At 40.8% G+C, this 14195-nt stretch overlaps 1 protein-coding gene across 4 annotated transcripts in view; it reads left to right on the forward strand.

Annotated features, from left to right (window-relative positions):
• Positions 1 to 30: 30 nt before the first annotated feature.
• SCG3 (secretogranin III) overlaps positions 31 to 14195 on the forward strand; it is a 34915-nt gene continuing 20750 nt past the window's right edge. For 2 of the 4 annotated variants that reach the window (XM_075160073.1, XM_075160074.1), the window contains exons 1-8: positions 5249 to 5529; positions 6216 to 6268; positions 6805 to 6850; positions 6945 to 7160; positions 8215 to 8357; positions 9526 to 9687; positions 10012 to 10189; positions 12118 to 12234. In XM_075160073.1, coding sequence (XP_075016174.1) covers positions 5445 to 5529; positions 6216 to 6268; positions 6805 to 6850; positions 6945 to 7160; positions 8215 to 8357; positions 9526 to 9687; positions 10012 to 10189; positions 12118 to 12234 — 1000 coding nt within the window. In that variant the 5' untranslated portion in view covers positions 5249 to 5444. Of the gene's footprint in view, positions 466 to 5248; positions 5530 to 6215; positions 6269 to 6804; positions 6851 to 6944; positions 7161 to 8214; positions 8358 to 9525; positions 9688 to 10011; positions 10190 to 12117; positions 12235 to 14195 lie in introns of those variants that run through there. The other 2 variants (XM_075160075.1, XM_075160076.1) reach the window with 2 other exon arrangements.

A 14195-nucleotide genomic window follows, 5' to 3' on the forward strand; every position in this document is an offset into this window, starting at 1 on the left:
GCCCTGAGGGAGCCGGGCCGGGGGCGCCGCGGTGGCGCCGCGCCGCGAGGGGCGGGAGGAGCCTCGGGGGCGGCCGCGCCGGCGAGCGGCCGTGGGTGTGCGAGAGGCTCCCTCAGTCCCCGGCCTTGCCTGCCCGCCGCTGCCCTCCTCCCAGAGCGGGCAGCGGGCCCTGCCGTGGCTGAGATGGTACCGGCTGCGCCGCCCGCCCACCGCTCTTGGCTGGGCGGAAGGTGGAGCTGAAACACAGCGTGTAGAGCGGGTCAGCCCGGGGGGGGCGACGGCAACCCCTGCCCGGCCTCCAGGGGTTGCTGCCCGCGGTCTGCCGGTCACAGATCGCGTCGAGACACGAGCAGATGCCACCCTGAGGGCGCAGTGCCCGGGCCAGGCGTGCGGGAGCGGGAGCGGCCTAACCGCCCTCCCGCCCGCGGGAGCTCTTTTTTATCAGCATCGCAAAGACATGTAAAGGTGGGTTTCAAAAGAGAGCAGTGCGATAGTTTGTAGATGCTTATGAGAAATACTATTCTTACAGCGTGGGTGGGAATGGCTAGAGGTTGGTCTCGGCCGAGAGGCTCCCAGAGGAGCTGTTCCCGAGGCGATTCCCGCTCCCCTGGCAGCGGGGGTCTGGCGTCTTGGGAAGGTTTTCACCAAGTAGCTCCTGGGAACTACCTCTGCATTCGCTGCTCTTGCAAATGAAACAAAGGATTTCTTACCCGTGAAAAGTAAGGTGTGCGTTTATAAGGTTAAAGATTACAGTTTTTTCTGACTCCTTAGGTACCATTTTTGCCATTTTGTAATACTGTGCCTTTCAAATTAAGCTTAGTTTTATGTCACCATAGCTGAACAGGAGTAGTTGCAGATACTAAATGAACAGAAGCCTTGTTAGTTTTGGTCCTTTGGTACCCGGAGAAGTGATTTCAATTAACAGAAAAAGCACCTCCTTTGTTTGCCAGACACAGGCCATATCCCAGCTCTGCTCTGAAACACCGTGACATGCCTTCTGGTCCGTACATGGCTGCCGCAGGACTCTGTGGCTGGGAGGGAACTGGGCATTCACCGGCAAAGCAATGAAATGAACATGTGAAAGAAAGGTGCCAGATAACTTCCATAGATATTTCATACTACAAGAGAAAAAGTGCATCTGACCCAGTCATGTTTACCTGAACTGTTAGGATATGCCTTTCCAAATTTGTGTAATGAAATCTTCAGCCAATTGCAACAAGATACATTCAGCTAGTCTTTACTGTATTTTTTAACAGGATTGTTTTTCTCTCACTGTTTTTGCTGTGAACAAGGAAAAAGCATAGTGCCACTTAAATATGTGAGTCAATCGTCTCACCAAAGACAGCAGACTAAAATAATACTGTATCTATGTAGTTTTGGATGCTTAATTCCATTTTAGAAACCCACGTATGCCTTTTCCAGTTAGACATATTTTTCTGAAAAAAAATTACTTGACATTTTCTGGTTTGCATTTCAGTTCAGAGGTGATTGTTTTTTCTAGAAAGGGTGGGGAAGAAACTGGAGTAATCCCTTCTGAGCTATGTGTTTCCAAGGGAAAAGTATCCCTCCATCTCCGACATACGTTTGGTCAGAAAATCATGTTGAAATTCGAAGCTATAAATTGATTTATTACCAGAAAAAAGCCGAATAGGAACACGATGAGGTCAGTAGTTTTAAAAGTATTAAAAATTGGCATTTCCTTGAAGCTAAGTTGGAACGTTTGGACTGGTATTTTTTGAAGTTCATTTTATGAAATGAATTGGTTAAGAATATCTCAGTTAAGAATTGCTCATGTAAAGACATCATATTATGTTGTGGAAGCTAGAAAAGCTTGTAAGCTTTGCAGATCAAAAATGTAAGCTCAATAAGCACAGGAAAAGCTGCTGGTAGAGCTGATGGAACTTGAATAAATGCTCAAATCTCAATAGCTTTGACTTTTTTCTTTTATTTTTATTGATTCTAGGGTCTTAAGTCCTTCTCTTTACCTTAGGTGGTGTACAGGTAAATGTTGTATGTAAAGTGACTTGTAGAGTACAACAAACCCTCAGGCTTGTGCATGGTTAATTTCTCATACTGTTGATGATTGCATTGAAATTGAGAGGACTATTCATAGTGCACACATATGTGCAGAATACGTGACTTATTGTCAGATGATTGTAGATATATCTAATGCCTTGCATAAAGATCACCAGTAACTCCTCCAACATTTTTTTTCCTTTTAAGCACTAGAATATTTAGTATATCATTTAGCATAGCACAAGATAAAGTAAAAAAAGCAAATCCACAAAAGTAAGGAATGTCTACCATCTAGGCATAAACTTGGCAAGGTGAGTTGTTGGGTTGTTTGGTTTTTTCCTGCTTTCATCTGCCTTCTGTTTTCATCAGCTAGATGAAAAACCTTGAAGTGTGGTTATAAAACAACTGTAAAAATAGCACTGAAAGGCTGCATTTCAGTTATTTCTCTGGGCTCCATATCAACTGCACTCACCACAATAAAAAACATTCTAATTGCCTTTCCTGTAAGTTCTCCTTGGCATCTGACAGGCAAGTGGTATTCTTTCTGGCTCATGAATCATCACTGGAAATAAATAGTTCTAGAATAGAAAATGGGTTGATTGTGTATGAGCCAAAATAGAATCCAAAATAGAAGAGCTTATGCTCTTCACCGTATTGTCTCTGCGCTGGGAAGAGGAGTGTGTAGTAGTAGATGATGTAAATGGTGCCAAATGAAAACAGAGATGTAGTGAGAAACAAAGGCAGCACTTTTACCCAGTCATTTTCCTATGATGATTAAACATATTATGTCGTAATTAGCAGAGATTATGTATTGTGCCACATGTGTCATACTAGCCAGGAGTACTGGGCCAAATGTGCAAAACCAGAGCATGGCATTGCAGGTGTGCTCTGGGCTTGCCAGTTACAGCGTGTGTCTGTGAGTGCGTTGCCTCTGTGTGACGTCTTCATGAACGGGGAAATGGTTTGTGTCTGAAGTTTTAGGCTTGGCTTTCCTGGCATATTTTTCCCGCTTGCAATTTCAAGAACTGGAGTGGCTACTGCAGTCATACTCTCTTTTGATGATGGCAGGTTTTGAATTCTTTTCTCTCCCCACTATCAGTCCCAGCCCCTACAGTGTCCTTCTCATCATTTCTTGTTAGAGAGGCTTGGCAAAGCAGGAGGTGATTTAGCACGAAGGAAATAACAAACGTATGGAATTGGGAAATAGTATAGAAAAGATTTCACATAAATAGAAGCATTTATCACATAAACAGAAGCATATCATGTAAAATAAGCACATTTAAACACAATTAGACATATCATCATACACAAAAAGCCATACGTAGACATATCGCATAAATAGGTGTATTTTTAAGCAGCAAATTCTTTGCCCTATCGTCACCAATTAGGGTTCCTTTTCTGATCTCACTGCTTTACAGCTATCTTGATTTCAGCATGTTTAAAATACATTTACTGCTTTTGTATTGTAAGATGAGTTTTGTCTATAAATGGATGCATGTTTACAATGCATTGCAGGAAATGTTCAAGTGGTGTGGAAGTAAATATCGGGAAGGGTAAATGGAGAAAAAGTACACATTTTTTGAACATTGAGAACATTAGATAGGCAATGAACTGTTGAATTAATACAAAACTGGGGTAGAATATCAAACCACATTGATCTTTTTGTTTTTCTGTATCAGTAATATTCTGTAGTTTTGAGATTCCTGTTGATGTGTATATATACACTAAAGATGGCAGGAGAAGAGGTTACTCTCACTTTCTTGTGGAAGCTCCTTGTCTTCTGTGCTTCTAAAGTGAGGGAAGGTTCTGTTTAGTATAATAGTTTTGCTTGTAGGTTACCAGGCAATGTGTAAATAAGGCTGTTTTGTTCTTACACACAACTATGCTTGAAAGGTTTTTATCCAAAATGTCCTATAATTGCTAACTCTGGTACAGCTCCAAGAATAGGAGCCTGACTGTAGGTAAGGATTCCGGGGTTATCAGTGCATTTCTGAAAGATATTTTCATTGCTCTGGATCTGTGGATCACAGGCAGATTAATTTATACAATTGAGTCTGATGTAAACTAGAGCATTGGATTTTATCACTATTTCATCTAAATTATATGCAAAGGCTTGAGTATTAAATACAGTGGTTGCTACCAGGGGAACAAAAGAAATTGCATTTTTTTTAGTGCTTGTGGTCCAATTAATTATCATTCTCCTACTTTTTTGTGTTCTTCCCAGCTTATACTATAATAATATTATATACATTGACAAGGGATTGAACAGCTCCACTGTGTTCCTGGTTTTCAGTTGTAAAAGCACCGATCCTCTTCATCTCTTCAGAGTTTTTAGCCATTTTTTTAGCAGTTAGCAAGTATTGAGATTTCTAATGTTAAAGTATGTATGCATTTATGACTACAAAAGGATGAGGTCTTTTTTGAAGAAGAACCACTGTGATTTGTCTCCCATTTTGGAAGCAGATCCTATCGTTCTGAAAAGAGCTACCGCTGCGATCCTTTGTTCTGCCATAAAATGGTGAAAATGTCTTCCTCTGATCCCCAGGGATTTGTTGCTGTTCTGTGTCTGCAAGGGCTAAATTTTATTTTATGGAAATGTTCAGAATTAGCATGCATGCTTATTGTCATTGTGCTACTGCTTTTTTTAAGTCTAAATTTTAAAGAGCAAGATGTGCTATAATCAAACTTTTGATGTCCTCTCTTTGTAGTAGAAGGAATCATTGATGAGTATGCCTTTACTGTGTAATTCAGCCCCGAGGAAAGGACTTAAATAGATGTAAATGATCCATAGGCCTCCTCCAAGGGGCCGAATTTCACTTCGTGGGCAAGCCAGCCCTTCGGCGCCGACTTCAAACCAAAGCCTTCCCTGTAGACGTGCCGCCGGGGTGGCCGGGCAGCCGGGTTTTCCCGTAGCCTGTTCCCCGAGCTTGCCTCGCAGCTGAGCTGCGGGGTCCCACCCCGCGCCAGGGGGAGCGCCGCCCCAGCCGTGCATCCCGGCGGCCGGCGCGGCCCCCCCTCGCCCCCCTCGGCCCCTCTAGCGCCGCGGGGGCAGCGGTCCCGCTCCCCCGGGAGCAGGCGGGACGGGGCTGCGGCTGCCGGGGCCGCGGGAGCGGAGCGGGGCGCGCATGCTCCGCCGGCCGCGGCCCTCCCCCGTCTCCTCCCCCCTGCCCGGGGCCGGCGGCGGGGACGGCCTCGACCATTTCAGCGGGCGCGGGGACGAGGGGCCGAGCCCGCGCGGCAGCGCCTTTCCCGAGCGCCGCGGCCGGCTCAGCTCTGCGGCTTCAGCACCGCGGCGCTGGACAGCGCCCGCCGGGCCGGGGCTCCGCGGCGCTGAGCGCCCGCCGGGGCGGCGCGGGCAGGAAGCCCCGCGGGCAGCGGCCCCGTCCCTGGGCCAGGCTCGCCCTCCGAGGGGGCTGGGCGGCAGCAGGATGTTTCTCCAGCTGGCGGTCGTGGTGCAGGTGCTGTCGCTGCTGGCAAGCCGGGTGCATGGCTTCCCGAAACCCGCCGGCAAAGGTAAGCGAATTCATCAACACATTTTCTGCGAGATGGGAAAGTTTTGCAGGGTATAGATAGAGGAAGGGGAAAACTTTCCTTACACTTGGCTGAAAGCAGTTAGATGCTAAAGAAACAATATTCCTGGTGCAAGACGCTGGATCACTGAAGTTGCAATCTAATATTAAAGTGAAGAGATAGGTGCTGGTAGACGGAAAAGCTCTGAATTTTTTCAGTCTTTTCCAAGCAATGTTTTCATCCATTCTGCAGCAGTTTCTGCACAACTCTGTCTCTCTTGCTCCCTGTCTCCCCTGGTATTCTGGATGTAAGAGATTTTTAATCTCTTGGTTGTGCCAATCCGATTATTGCTATTTTAGTCAATCTCTTACAGCATTTTTTTCCCCAGTTTGTTTATGAGTTTTCTCATGACAAAGCGGTTACTGAGTCTATATCTGTATTTCTATTACATCTTTTACAGAACCTCTCCCTCTACCCCAATCAATCATGTTTTGTTTAAATGTTTGACTTTTTAATTGTATTCTCATTCTTCTAGGAACACTGAATTTTTTTACAAGAACTAGCAGTTGGCATCATATTTAAGACACCGTGTTTTATGGGAGAAAACTATAAATTGAAAAATGTGTTGTCTCTTTGTAGTCACATGCATCATATAACTGAGCATATATGTGTGTGTTTGTTTATTCTAGATAAAGCTATACACAACAGACAATTAAGTGTAGAAAGACCTTTGGAGGAACAGGTAAGTGAAATAAAAAATACTTACAATGTTTTTTGGTTTTGGTATTCTCATATTTTGAGCCTTCAGGTACCAGATCCATGAATATCCTAATGGCTTAACAAGTGAATTAAAAATAAATTTGTCGGTAAAATAAATATTGATAGAGTTTCAATAATTTTTAAGAACTAGCATTCCAAAAGCAGGTTGTTAACTCCAACAGCTCACAGGTGTGTAACCCCTTTGTTTTGACATCCTACCGGAATATGGCGGGCACTTGGATCGAAGAAGGAAAATGTAACTGGCATTTATCTTAAAATGGAAAGTCTATTGCAGCTTCTCGTAATGTCTGATCCTGATCAGAGGATGTGGTGGTACTGACAAGAAATGCCAAGCACTTAATCATGTTCTACTTATTAAGGCAAACTTCTTACTAAGAGTGAAGATCAGGCATTAAGGCTTCTGCTGATATTGATAAATTAAGAGATCCCACAATTTAGTGTCTTTATTCCTTCTGCCTGTTTGTTGGTTTGTTTGTTTGTTTTATTTTTGTGTATCAGATTGCTGAAGCTGAGGCAGACAAGAATAGGAAAATAGTTCCTACAGGTAAAACATCTTTCCTGGTTTTATAGCGATATTCATAATGGTATTCAAAGAGGTATAAGGTTTTATGTCATGTGTGCATTGATATATTTTCCAGAAAATAAGCCAGAGTTCAGGAATTATTCCTTTGTTGATGACCTGAACCTGCTAAAATCAGTAGCAGAAAGAGAGAGGAATGAAAAGGAGAGGGAGTCAATTAGAAGCTCTTTGTATGAACAGCAACTGGCCATGGATGATGCAGACTCCACCAAGAACCGCAGGCTTGTGGATGACTATGACTCCACTAAAAGTGGACTGGATTATAAATTCCAAGGTATTCTATAATCATCCTTCAGTGACTTTTAGGTTAGAATTCTCTTGCAAACTTGATTGCAATCATGAATGTTGTACTCACCACTAAATATGAGCTCTATTTGTTATGGAGTGCAATTTCAATTATTTCCAGTTGTAGAAGCTTGTTGTATTACGACTAGGTTTTGAAACACAATACAAAACAATTGCTGTTGATTTTCACAGTCTTCTGCCGTGGAGGAAACCCCAACTGTATAATTTGCATTATGTTTTTTAGTGATTTAGATTTGATGGAAGGAAAATGGGACATATTTTTAAATGAATATGTATTTATTCTGGTTTGAAAGGAAGAAGCACTTTTATATAGAGCTAAATCACATGTATTTGTTTCAAATGTTATGTGCAATATTAGATAATTCTCCTCATCACAAAACTAAAAGAAGTTACCAAAGGCCGAAGAGTACTTGCCTTTACTACAGGAGTAGTTAATTGACTTGTAGTTTAAGTGAGTCCTCTGAGGGTTGTGAGCAGCATTTAGCTCAGGATATTTTTAATTATATCGAAGTATGCCGATCACAGACAAAAGCTTACTCATCACATTCACTTTCCCATTGGTCATGATGATATTATTTGCCATAAGTAATGATTACGTAATTAAAACTTCATTTGCTGAAATCCAAACAAGAAGATAGTATGCTGTTTGTCATGATCTGTTTTGATCTAAGTGGCCATACAATGAAGGTAGATACCAATAAGATGCATATAAGCGGATATGTGAGCAGTATTCTGTCATTCTTACAAACTTTTCTGTAAACAGGAGAGTATGCTCCTGGCACTCATCTTTCAAAAGAGCCAGGCAGAAAGACATATTTCAGATGTGGAAGATGAACACCAAGTACTTTTCACTGGGACTGATGTAATGGATTCCAAAGTGTGTATCAAAGTATATTCCTAATGTGTCTAAAAAGTGCAGCTTTGTTCTGAAGAGAAAAAGATGTGGGCAGATATTTTTTACAAGATGTCTAATCCAAATGAGTTAGGACAGTCAGCACACAGTTAAACTGTAATCCTTTCAGATGATCCAGATGGCCTCCATCAGTTAGACGGCACTCCTTTGACTGCTGAAGACATTGTTCAAAAAATTGCTGCAAGAATTTATGAGGAAAATGATAGAGGAGTGTTTGACAAGATCGTTTCAAAACTTCTAAATCTGGGGCTAGTAAGTATCTTGTTAATACTTAATTTAGCTGTTTTGTGGGTTGGTTTAATGCTCTTTCAAAAAACAATTTGGATGAACACTGTGTGCAGCTAATAATGCTGACTTGGGTAAAAATGAATGGGATTCAGGCTCTAGGCAAGCTTCATGACTCATTTGGGCACATTGATTTAGTTCTGTAATAACGTTGTTCCTGTGATGGCTTTGCAACAAAATAGGCCAAACTGCAGAATATTTCTGATGTTGAGAGAACATTCACTGATTGTACTCCTTCCATGTCTGCCCTCATTCTTCCTTTAATTTCTCTTCTGATTCTCATTGAGTTCTTTTGTATTATCAATTTCTTTTGGATGTTTATGGGGAAAGGTCTGAGCTCATTCCTATCCACCTAATAATTATTGTTATCAGCGGACATATAATGATGCTGGACAGTTGAGGATACATTTCTCATCGTTACTGATTTTTAGCAAGACAGGTTTGTCTCTGACCTCTGGATGTCTCAATGGTTTTAGCCATTGCAATATGGGATCCTTATATTTTAAAATACTAACCTTATCTTTTCTGCACTAGATTTTGCAATTAGCTATTGCATGCTGAATCCCACTGATTACGAAGGGTAATGGTAGAGTCCTCATTCAAGTGACATCTGTTTCAAAGCAAAGAGAAAACATTTTGATGATGCTGTAGAAAGCTATTTGCTCTTTCCCTTTCTGTATTACTGTATTCTGTTGTAGTTATTCAATTGTACTTAGGTACATTGCAGAATATATGTATATACACACACACACATATATATACACATATAGGTATGCCGCACTTGCAGCTCCATCTTTCAAGCTGGACTCCATTGTCTTAAGCCCTATATGGGTTTGTTTTCCTATTGGAGGCTATATGTGTGCGTGGGTGTTTTTTCTGTATACACACATATTTGATGTGTGTTTGTATGTGTGTATATATACATTTATATAAATATAGACATGTATATATGTCTATATGTATACGTGTATACACACACGCATATCAGTGAAGGTATTACACCTAATTTGGCTGTGCTCAGCTTTGAAGCAAACATATTTGAAGCAATGTATTTACAAAGCTCAGGTTTCATATTGACATTTAATCTAAGAAAAACACAATATTCTATAAGTACTCTGCACAAATATTTTAACAGATCACAGAGAGTCAGGCCTATACCCTGGAAGATGAAGTGGCAGAGGTTTTACAACAGCTAATTGCAAATGAAGCAAAGGATCGTGAGAAGGAGTCTGAAGATTTTGATTACCCTCCAAGCAGAGCAGACAGTGATGCAAAAGAAAAGCAACAGGAAAGAATGGTAATTTCTTAGCTAATCATTTTGACTCACTTGCCAAATAGTACAAGTAGACCAATACACAGCTTTGCTTTAGGGAATAATTAGTTCAATCTGGAAACTAAAGGTGTTCTTAAAGAAATTCCATCAGGTAGAAAAACGAATCGTGAGTTACTTTGAGGTTTAAGCCAGATGCCAAATTGAAACAACTTTGAGAAAACCGTATAGTCTTCACCTTGTAGTTAGGAAAATGTTAGCATAAGATTATGATGCTATTTATTGCTCTATTAACTCTATCACCAAAAGCAATGTGCTTATAGATATTATTTTTTTGTGTCTTTTATGGAGACACCAACCAAAGCTGATCAGGATAGTTTCATTAATGGAGAAATTGATGATACACTGGATAACACATGGTCATCATCTAATATCTTGGAAAGAAGAAATGAGCTGCCTTCTGAAGATAATTTCGAAGACCTCCAATATTTTCCAAACTTTTACGCACTATTAAAAAGTCTTAACTCAGGTGAGCTTATCATGTGTTTACAGGAATATTTAGGAAAAAAATTAGAAAATTAAGATTATTTCTGTTTTCTCCTACTCCTTTCCCTTCCCTTCCCCACAGCTTCCCTAGTTGCAAGAGACCATGTGCTTTAAAAATGTTCTCTAAGATGCATAGCAGAAACTAATTTGATTAGTGAGTATGGCAAAACATTGGGAGGAACAGCACTCGGAACTGCAAACTGTGTGACCTAGGTAGCCCTTCCCATCTTGTGCCATATGATTCAGGAGTCCTGAATTCTTTTCATTCCCGTAAGGGCATGATGAAAAACTGGCAAATTGTTTTCTCTAGAGAGCTTTCCAGTAACATCCGTGTCTTCTAAGCCAACGGAGATACAAGTAAGCCACAGTAGAATCCTCACAGTGATGGTACCAGTAAATGAGTCTGAGCCTCCCAGCCTTTTCACAAACCACATGTTTGCTGTTTATTGCAATGAAAGCTCTGCGCGTCTCTTCCTATTCCGGTGCTAGACATCATTGCCTTCCAGTTATTGCAGGCAAAATTGTGGCACCTCGCCACAGCCCCTTTGTCAGCACACTCTGCCACACACCCACTCTCACTCTCTGCAGCCAGCATATCTTCTGCTTTCTCCAGCAGAGTCAGCAACAATTTATTCTGTAGATTCCTTGTCCTGCAGGAACCTTAATCTTGTTTCAAACTGTCCCTATAAACACCTGAGTGGAGAGCTGGAATGAAAAACCTGAGAGCATATTTTGCTCAAGTCCAATCTACAAACTTCATATTCTTCTTCCTGTTCTTTTAATTTTCCTATGGTAGTTTTGCATGCTGGTTCTTCTCCTTTTTCTACTCACAAAGCAGAAAGGCATGTTGGGTTTAGCAAGTTATCAAACAAATAGAACCAGGTCCCACTGGCTGCACAGCTCTGCCTTGTCTCCTGCTTTATGCTGTTCACCTGCTGGCTTGTATCAAGCTGGAGGAGAGGGGATTCAATTGCATCCTACAGATGTATGTTAAATTGCAGGCAGCAATAAAAAACCTGTTCAGCAGCTCCCCAAAGGGGCTGGCCCTCTGCCAAGGCTGGGCGTATGTTTCTGACTGTCCCTGTCTGACAGGACCCCTGGCTCTGTTGGGTCCTTCAGCGACAACCTGCGGTGCAGGAAGAGCTTGTGTAGCTGTGTGATGGGGGAGTTTCATGCTGCTAATGCAGAAATACCAGTAATGTTCAGCAGATAAACGCAGTGGAAAAAGAAAGCCAAGAAGCAGTGATCATGAAGATAGTCGGAGATACGTATGGGCAAGAAAGATCGATTTTTATAATGAAAAATCATTGTTCGTATCCTATTCTGGAGTCATGATTCTCCCAACCATGTAATACTATGTTTTCCCAGTACCCGAGTCATGGTCTTTTGCATGGTAACAATCTCATTTGAGACACTTTATATTTTTGTCATTGAACCCATGGATCTTGCAGGAGAAAAGATCTCTGAGCTATCTTCCTCATACAGGGCCAGACTGGTTTACTAAGTAGTTCACAGACAAATAAAAGAAAAAGGCAAAGACTGTAGAAAAATCTGCCTATATCTGCCCTCTGACCAGCAATTTGAACTGCCAAGTCACTTCATCTGAGTGTCTTTGGTGTTCTTATCTGTAAAATGGAATTAATACCATTTGCCTTCCATAACATAGACCTTCAGGACAAAAAGCTATAAAGAAGGACCAAACCCTGAAATTTTAAAGTATATTCAGCTGCACTTTGCAGGAGCAGTTTAAAGGGAAACATATATAGGAGTTCTCTTTAATAATCCAGCACAGCATTTGCTTTTTAGTGAGTAGGTTATTTTTTATGCATGAAGTTTGTGCAGAGTTTGCAGAACTGAGTTTTTCCAAGTTGCCTGAAGTCTTTGACTAGTTTTGCTTTATCCCTCACACAGAGACAGAGGCAAAACAGAAAGAGACCTTGATAACTATCATGAAAACCCTGATTGATTTTGTGAAGATGATGGTTAAATATGGAACAATCACACCAGAAGAAGGAGTTTCCTATCTGGGTGAGAGTACATACTTTATGCAACAGTGTTATTAATGCTATGTTCTTACTCTACCAACAGTGATAATTATATTCTCATCTTCCTTGCTTTTATGAGTCCTGTTTCAGACTTGTTCATTCAAAATGTTAAAGCTGTACTTGTAGATGATTGATCATTCATTATAGCAATGTTGAATTCCATACTGCTTTAATATTTCCATCTAATGAAGGAAAGGTTATTTATCAGATATGTATTTAGAGGATGATTCCACTTCCACACCTGTGAAGCACACTTGATTTCAATGGCTTTATGTCAGGAGGAGATTAGTGTTTTGCTCAGTTATATTGATCTGAATCAGGTACCTGCATTTTCCAAAAAGAATCCAGCACTTCAGCACCTTTATTCTGTCATCTGTAAGTAGCTAGAGTAGACAGGACCTAATGCTATGGTCTTCTATCAAGTAAAACTCCTTCCATCTATGGAAAGTGTTACATCTTGGCACAGGACTAGTTTTTGAAGCATTCTTTCCTGGATCCATTTTAGAGTCTGTGGCTATGCAGATTTTGTAAAATTGTTATAATTTCCTGAAGAGGGATTTTGGAACAGTCTGGGTTTGGTTTTTTGTTTTGTTTTATTTTCTCACCTGGCTTTTACAAACTCTTTTATATTAACTGTTGATAGCCTTTCTAGTTAGGCAAGCAGAGCTACAGAAGAAGGGCTTATCTGCATAAGCTCTGCACAACCTTTTCATTTTTCTGAAGTATTCCTGGTCTGGGTTAGCCTGTAAAGTTTTTATTTACATCTGGGCAATTTCTCAGCTTAATAAATCAGCCTGTCACAGAGATAGGACTGGCAATGATCTTTCATGACTTCTGCTGGTATGTTTGATATGGGCCGTTGCAGATACATGATTGATTGATGCAACTGTAACTGTACGGATTGATTATCAATTACTTGGCTACAAAAAATCCAGTGGATCATGATTCACATTCAGTGCATGATTGCACCTCCTCTCTAAAGAATTCATTGTATTTCTGACCAAGATTATCCCTTTATTTTCTGTGAGAAGTCCTTGAATTTTGGCATATTTGGACAACTTATGCTACAGTTCAGCTCTTTATTTCTCTGGCTGCCTGTACATTTAAAGAAAGATGTACATAAAGAAATGGTTGATTACAAGCATAGTGGTTTCATTCTACAAATGAAGATAATATGGCTTGAGCAGATATTGCACTCACTGATAGTGTTGTGCCAAAACTTAATAGACTAAATTCATCCCTGACGCAAGACCACTCAGATAATGGAATTGCACTAGGGATGCATTTTTCCAGCTAAAATTCAGGGCAGTTGTTCACATTGGCTTTACTTTGAGTAAATAAATACTGTAACCCTGGAAACAAATTGCCATGATGACATAGTACAGAGGGCAGGGATTAGGTTAAGAGTTTCAGAGGTCTGATTTAGTCTGGATTTAAAGACTATCAACTGATGTATCCAGACTCTGCCTTGCAAATGAGTGATTTATGCAGAGATGGATTTTGTACTCCATCAAAACAACTTACTGTAGTGGAAAAAGCTTTCTCATAGGTCTCAAGTTGCTTCTGTGGTATTCTTTTTTTAGACTTGCTGTTGAGAAATTACTTTAAAGCTGACCTTCATTTATTGACCTAATAGTCTCAAATATTCAAGAACAGCAAGCACAGGAGAATCTTAGCTTCCTGCAGTATCCATAAGCATGGCAGCAGTTTTATTGCCGCACTTATTCAACTAAAAGTGACAACATAATATACCCAGTAATACTTGAATAGGTGCTGTGTTTCTTGGTGCAGTTTGGGTTAGGGGATTGATGCCCAGCTGTGTTTATTTATAGAATATGAAGGATTTATTATGAATGTCTGTCAGAGAGAAGAAACAATTAAAAAAATTGGCAGCTTTTATTTGTTCCCTCAGTCCAAAATCAGTGAGCAGATCCCATGCTAGTT

Source organism: Calonectris borealis, chromosome 11, assembly GCF_964195595.1.
Source record: "Calonectris borealis chromosome 11, bCalBor7.hap1.2, whole genome shotgun sequence".
In the NCBI taxonomy this organism is placed as follows: Eukaryota; Metazoa; Chordata; class Aves; order Procellariiformes; family Procellariidae; genus Calonectris; species Calonectris borealis.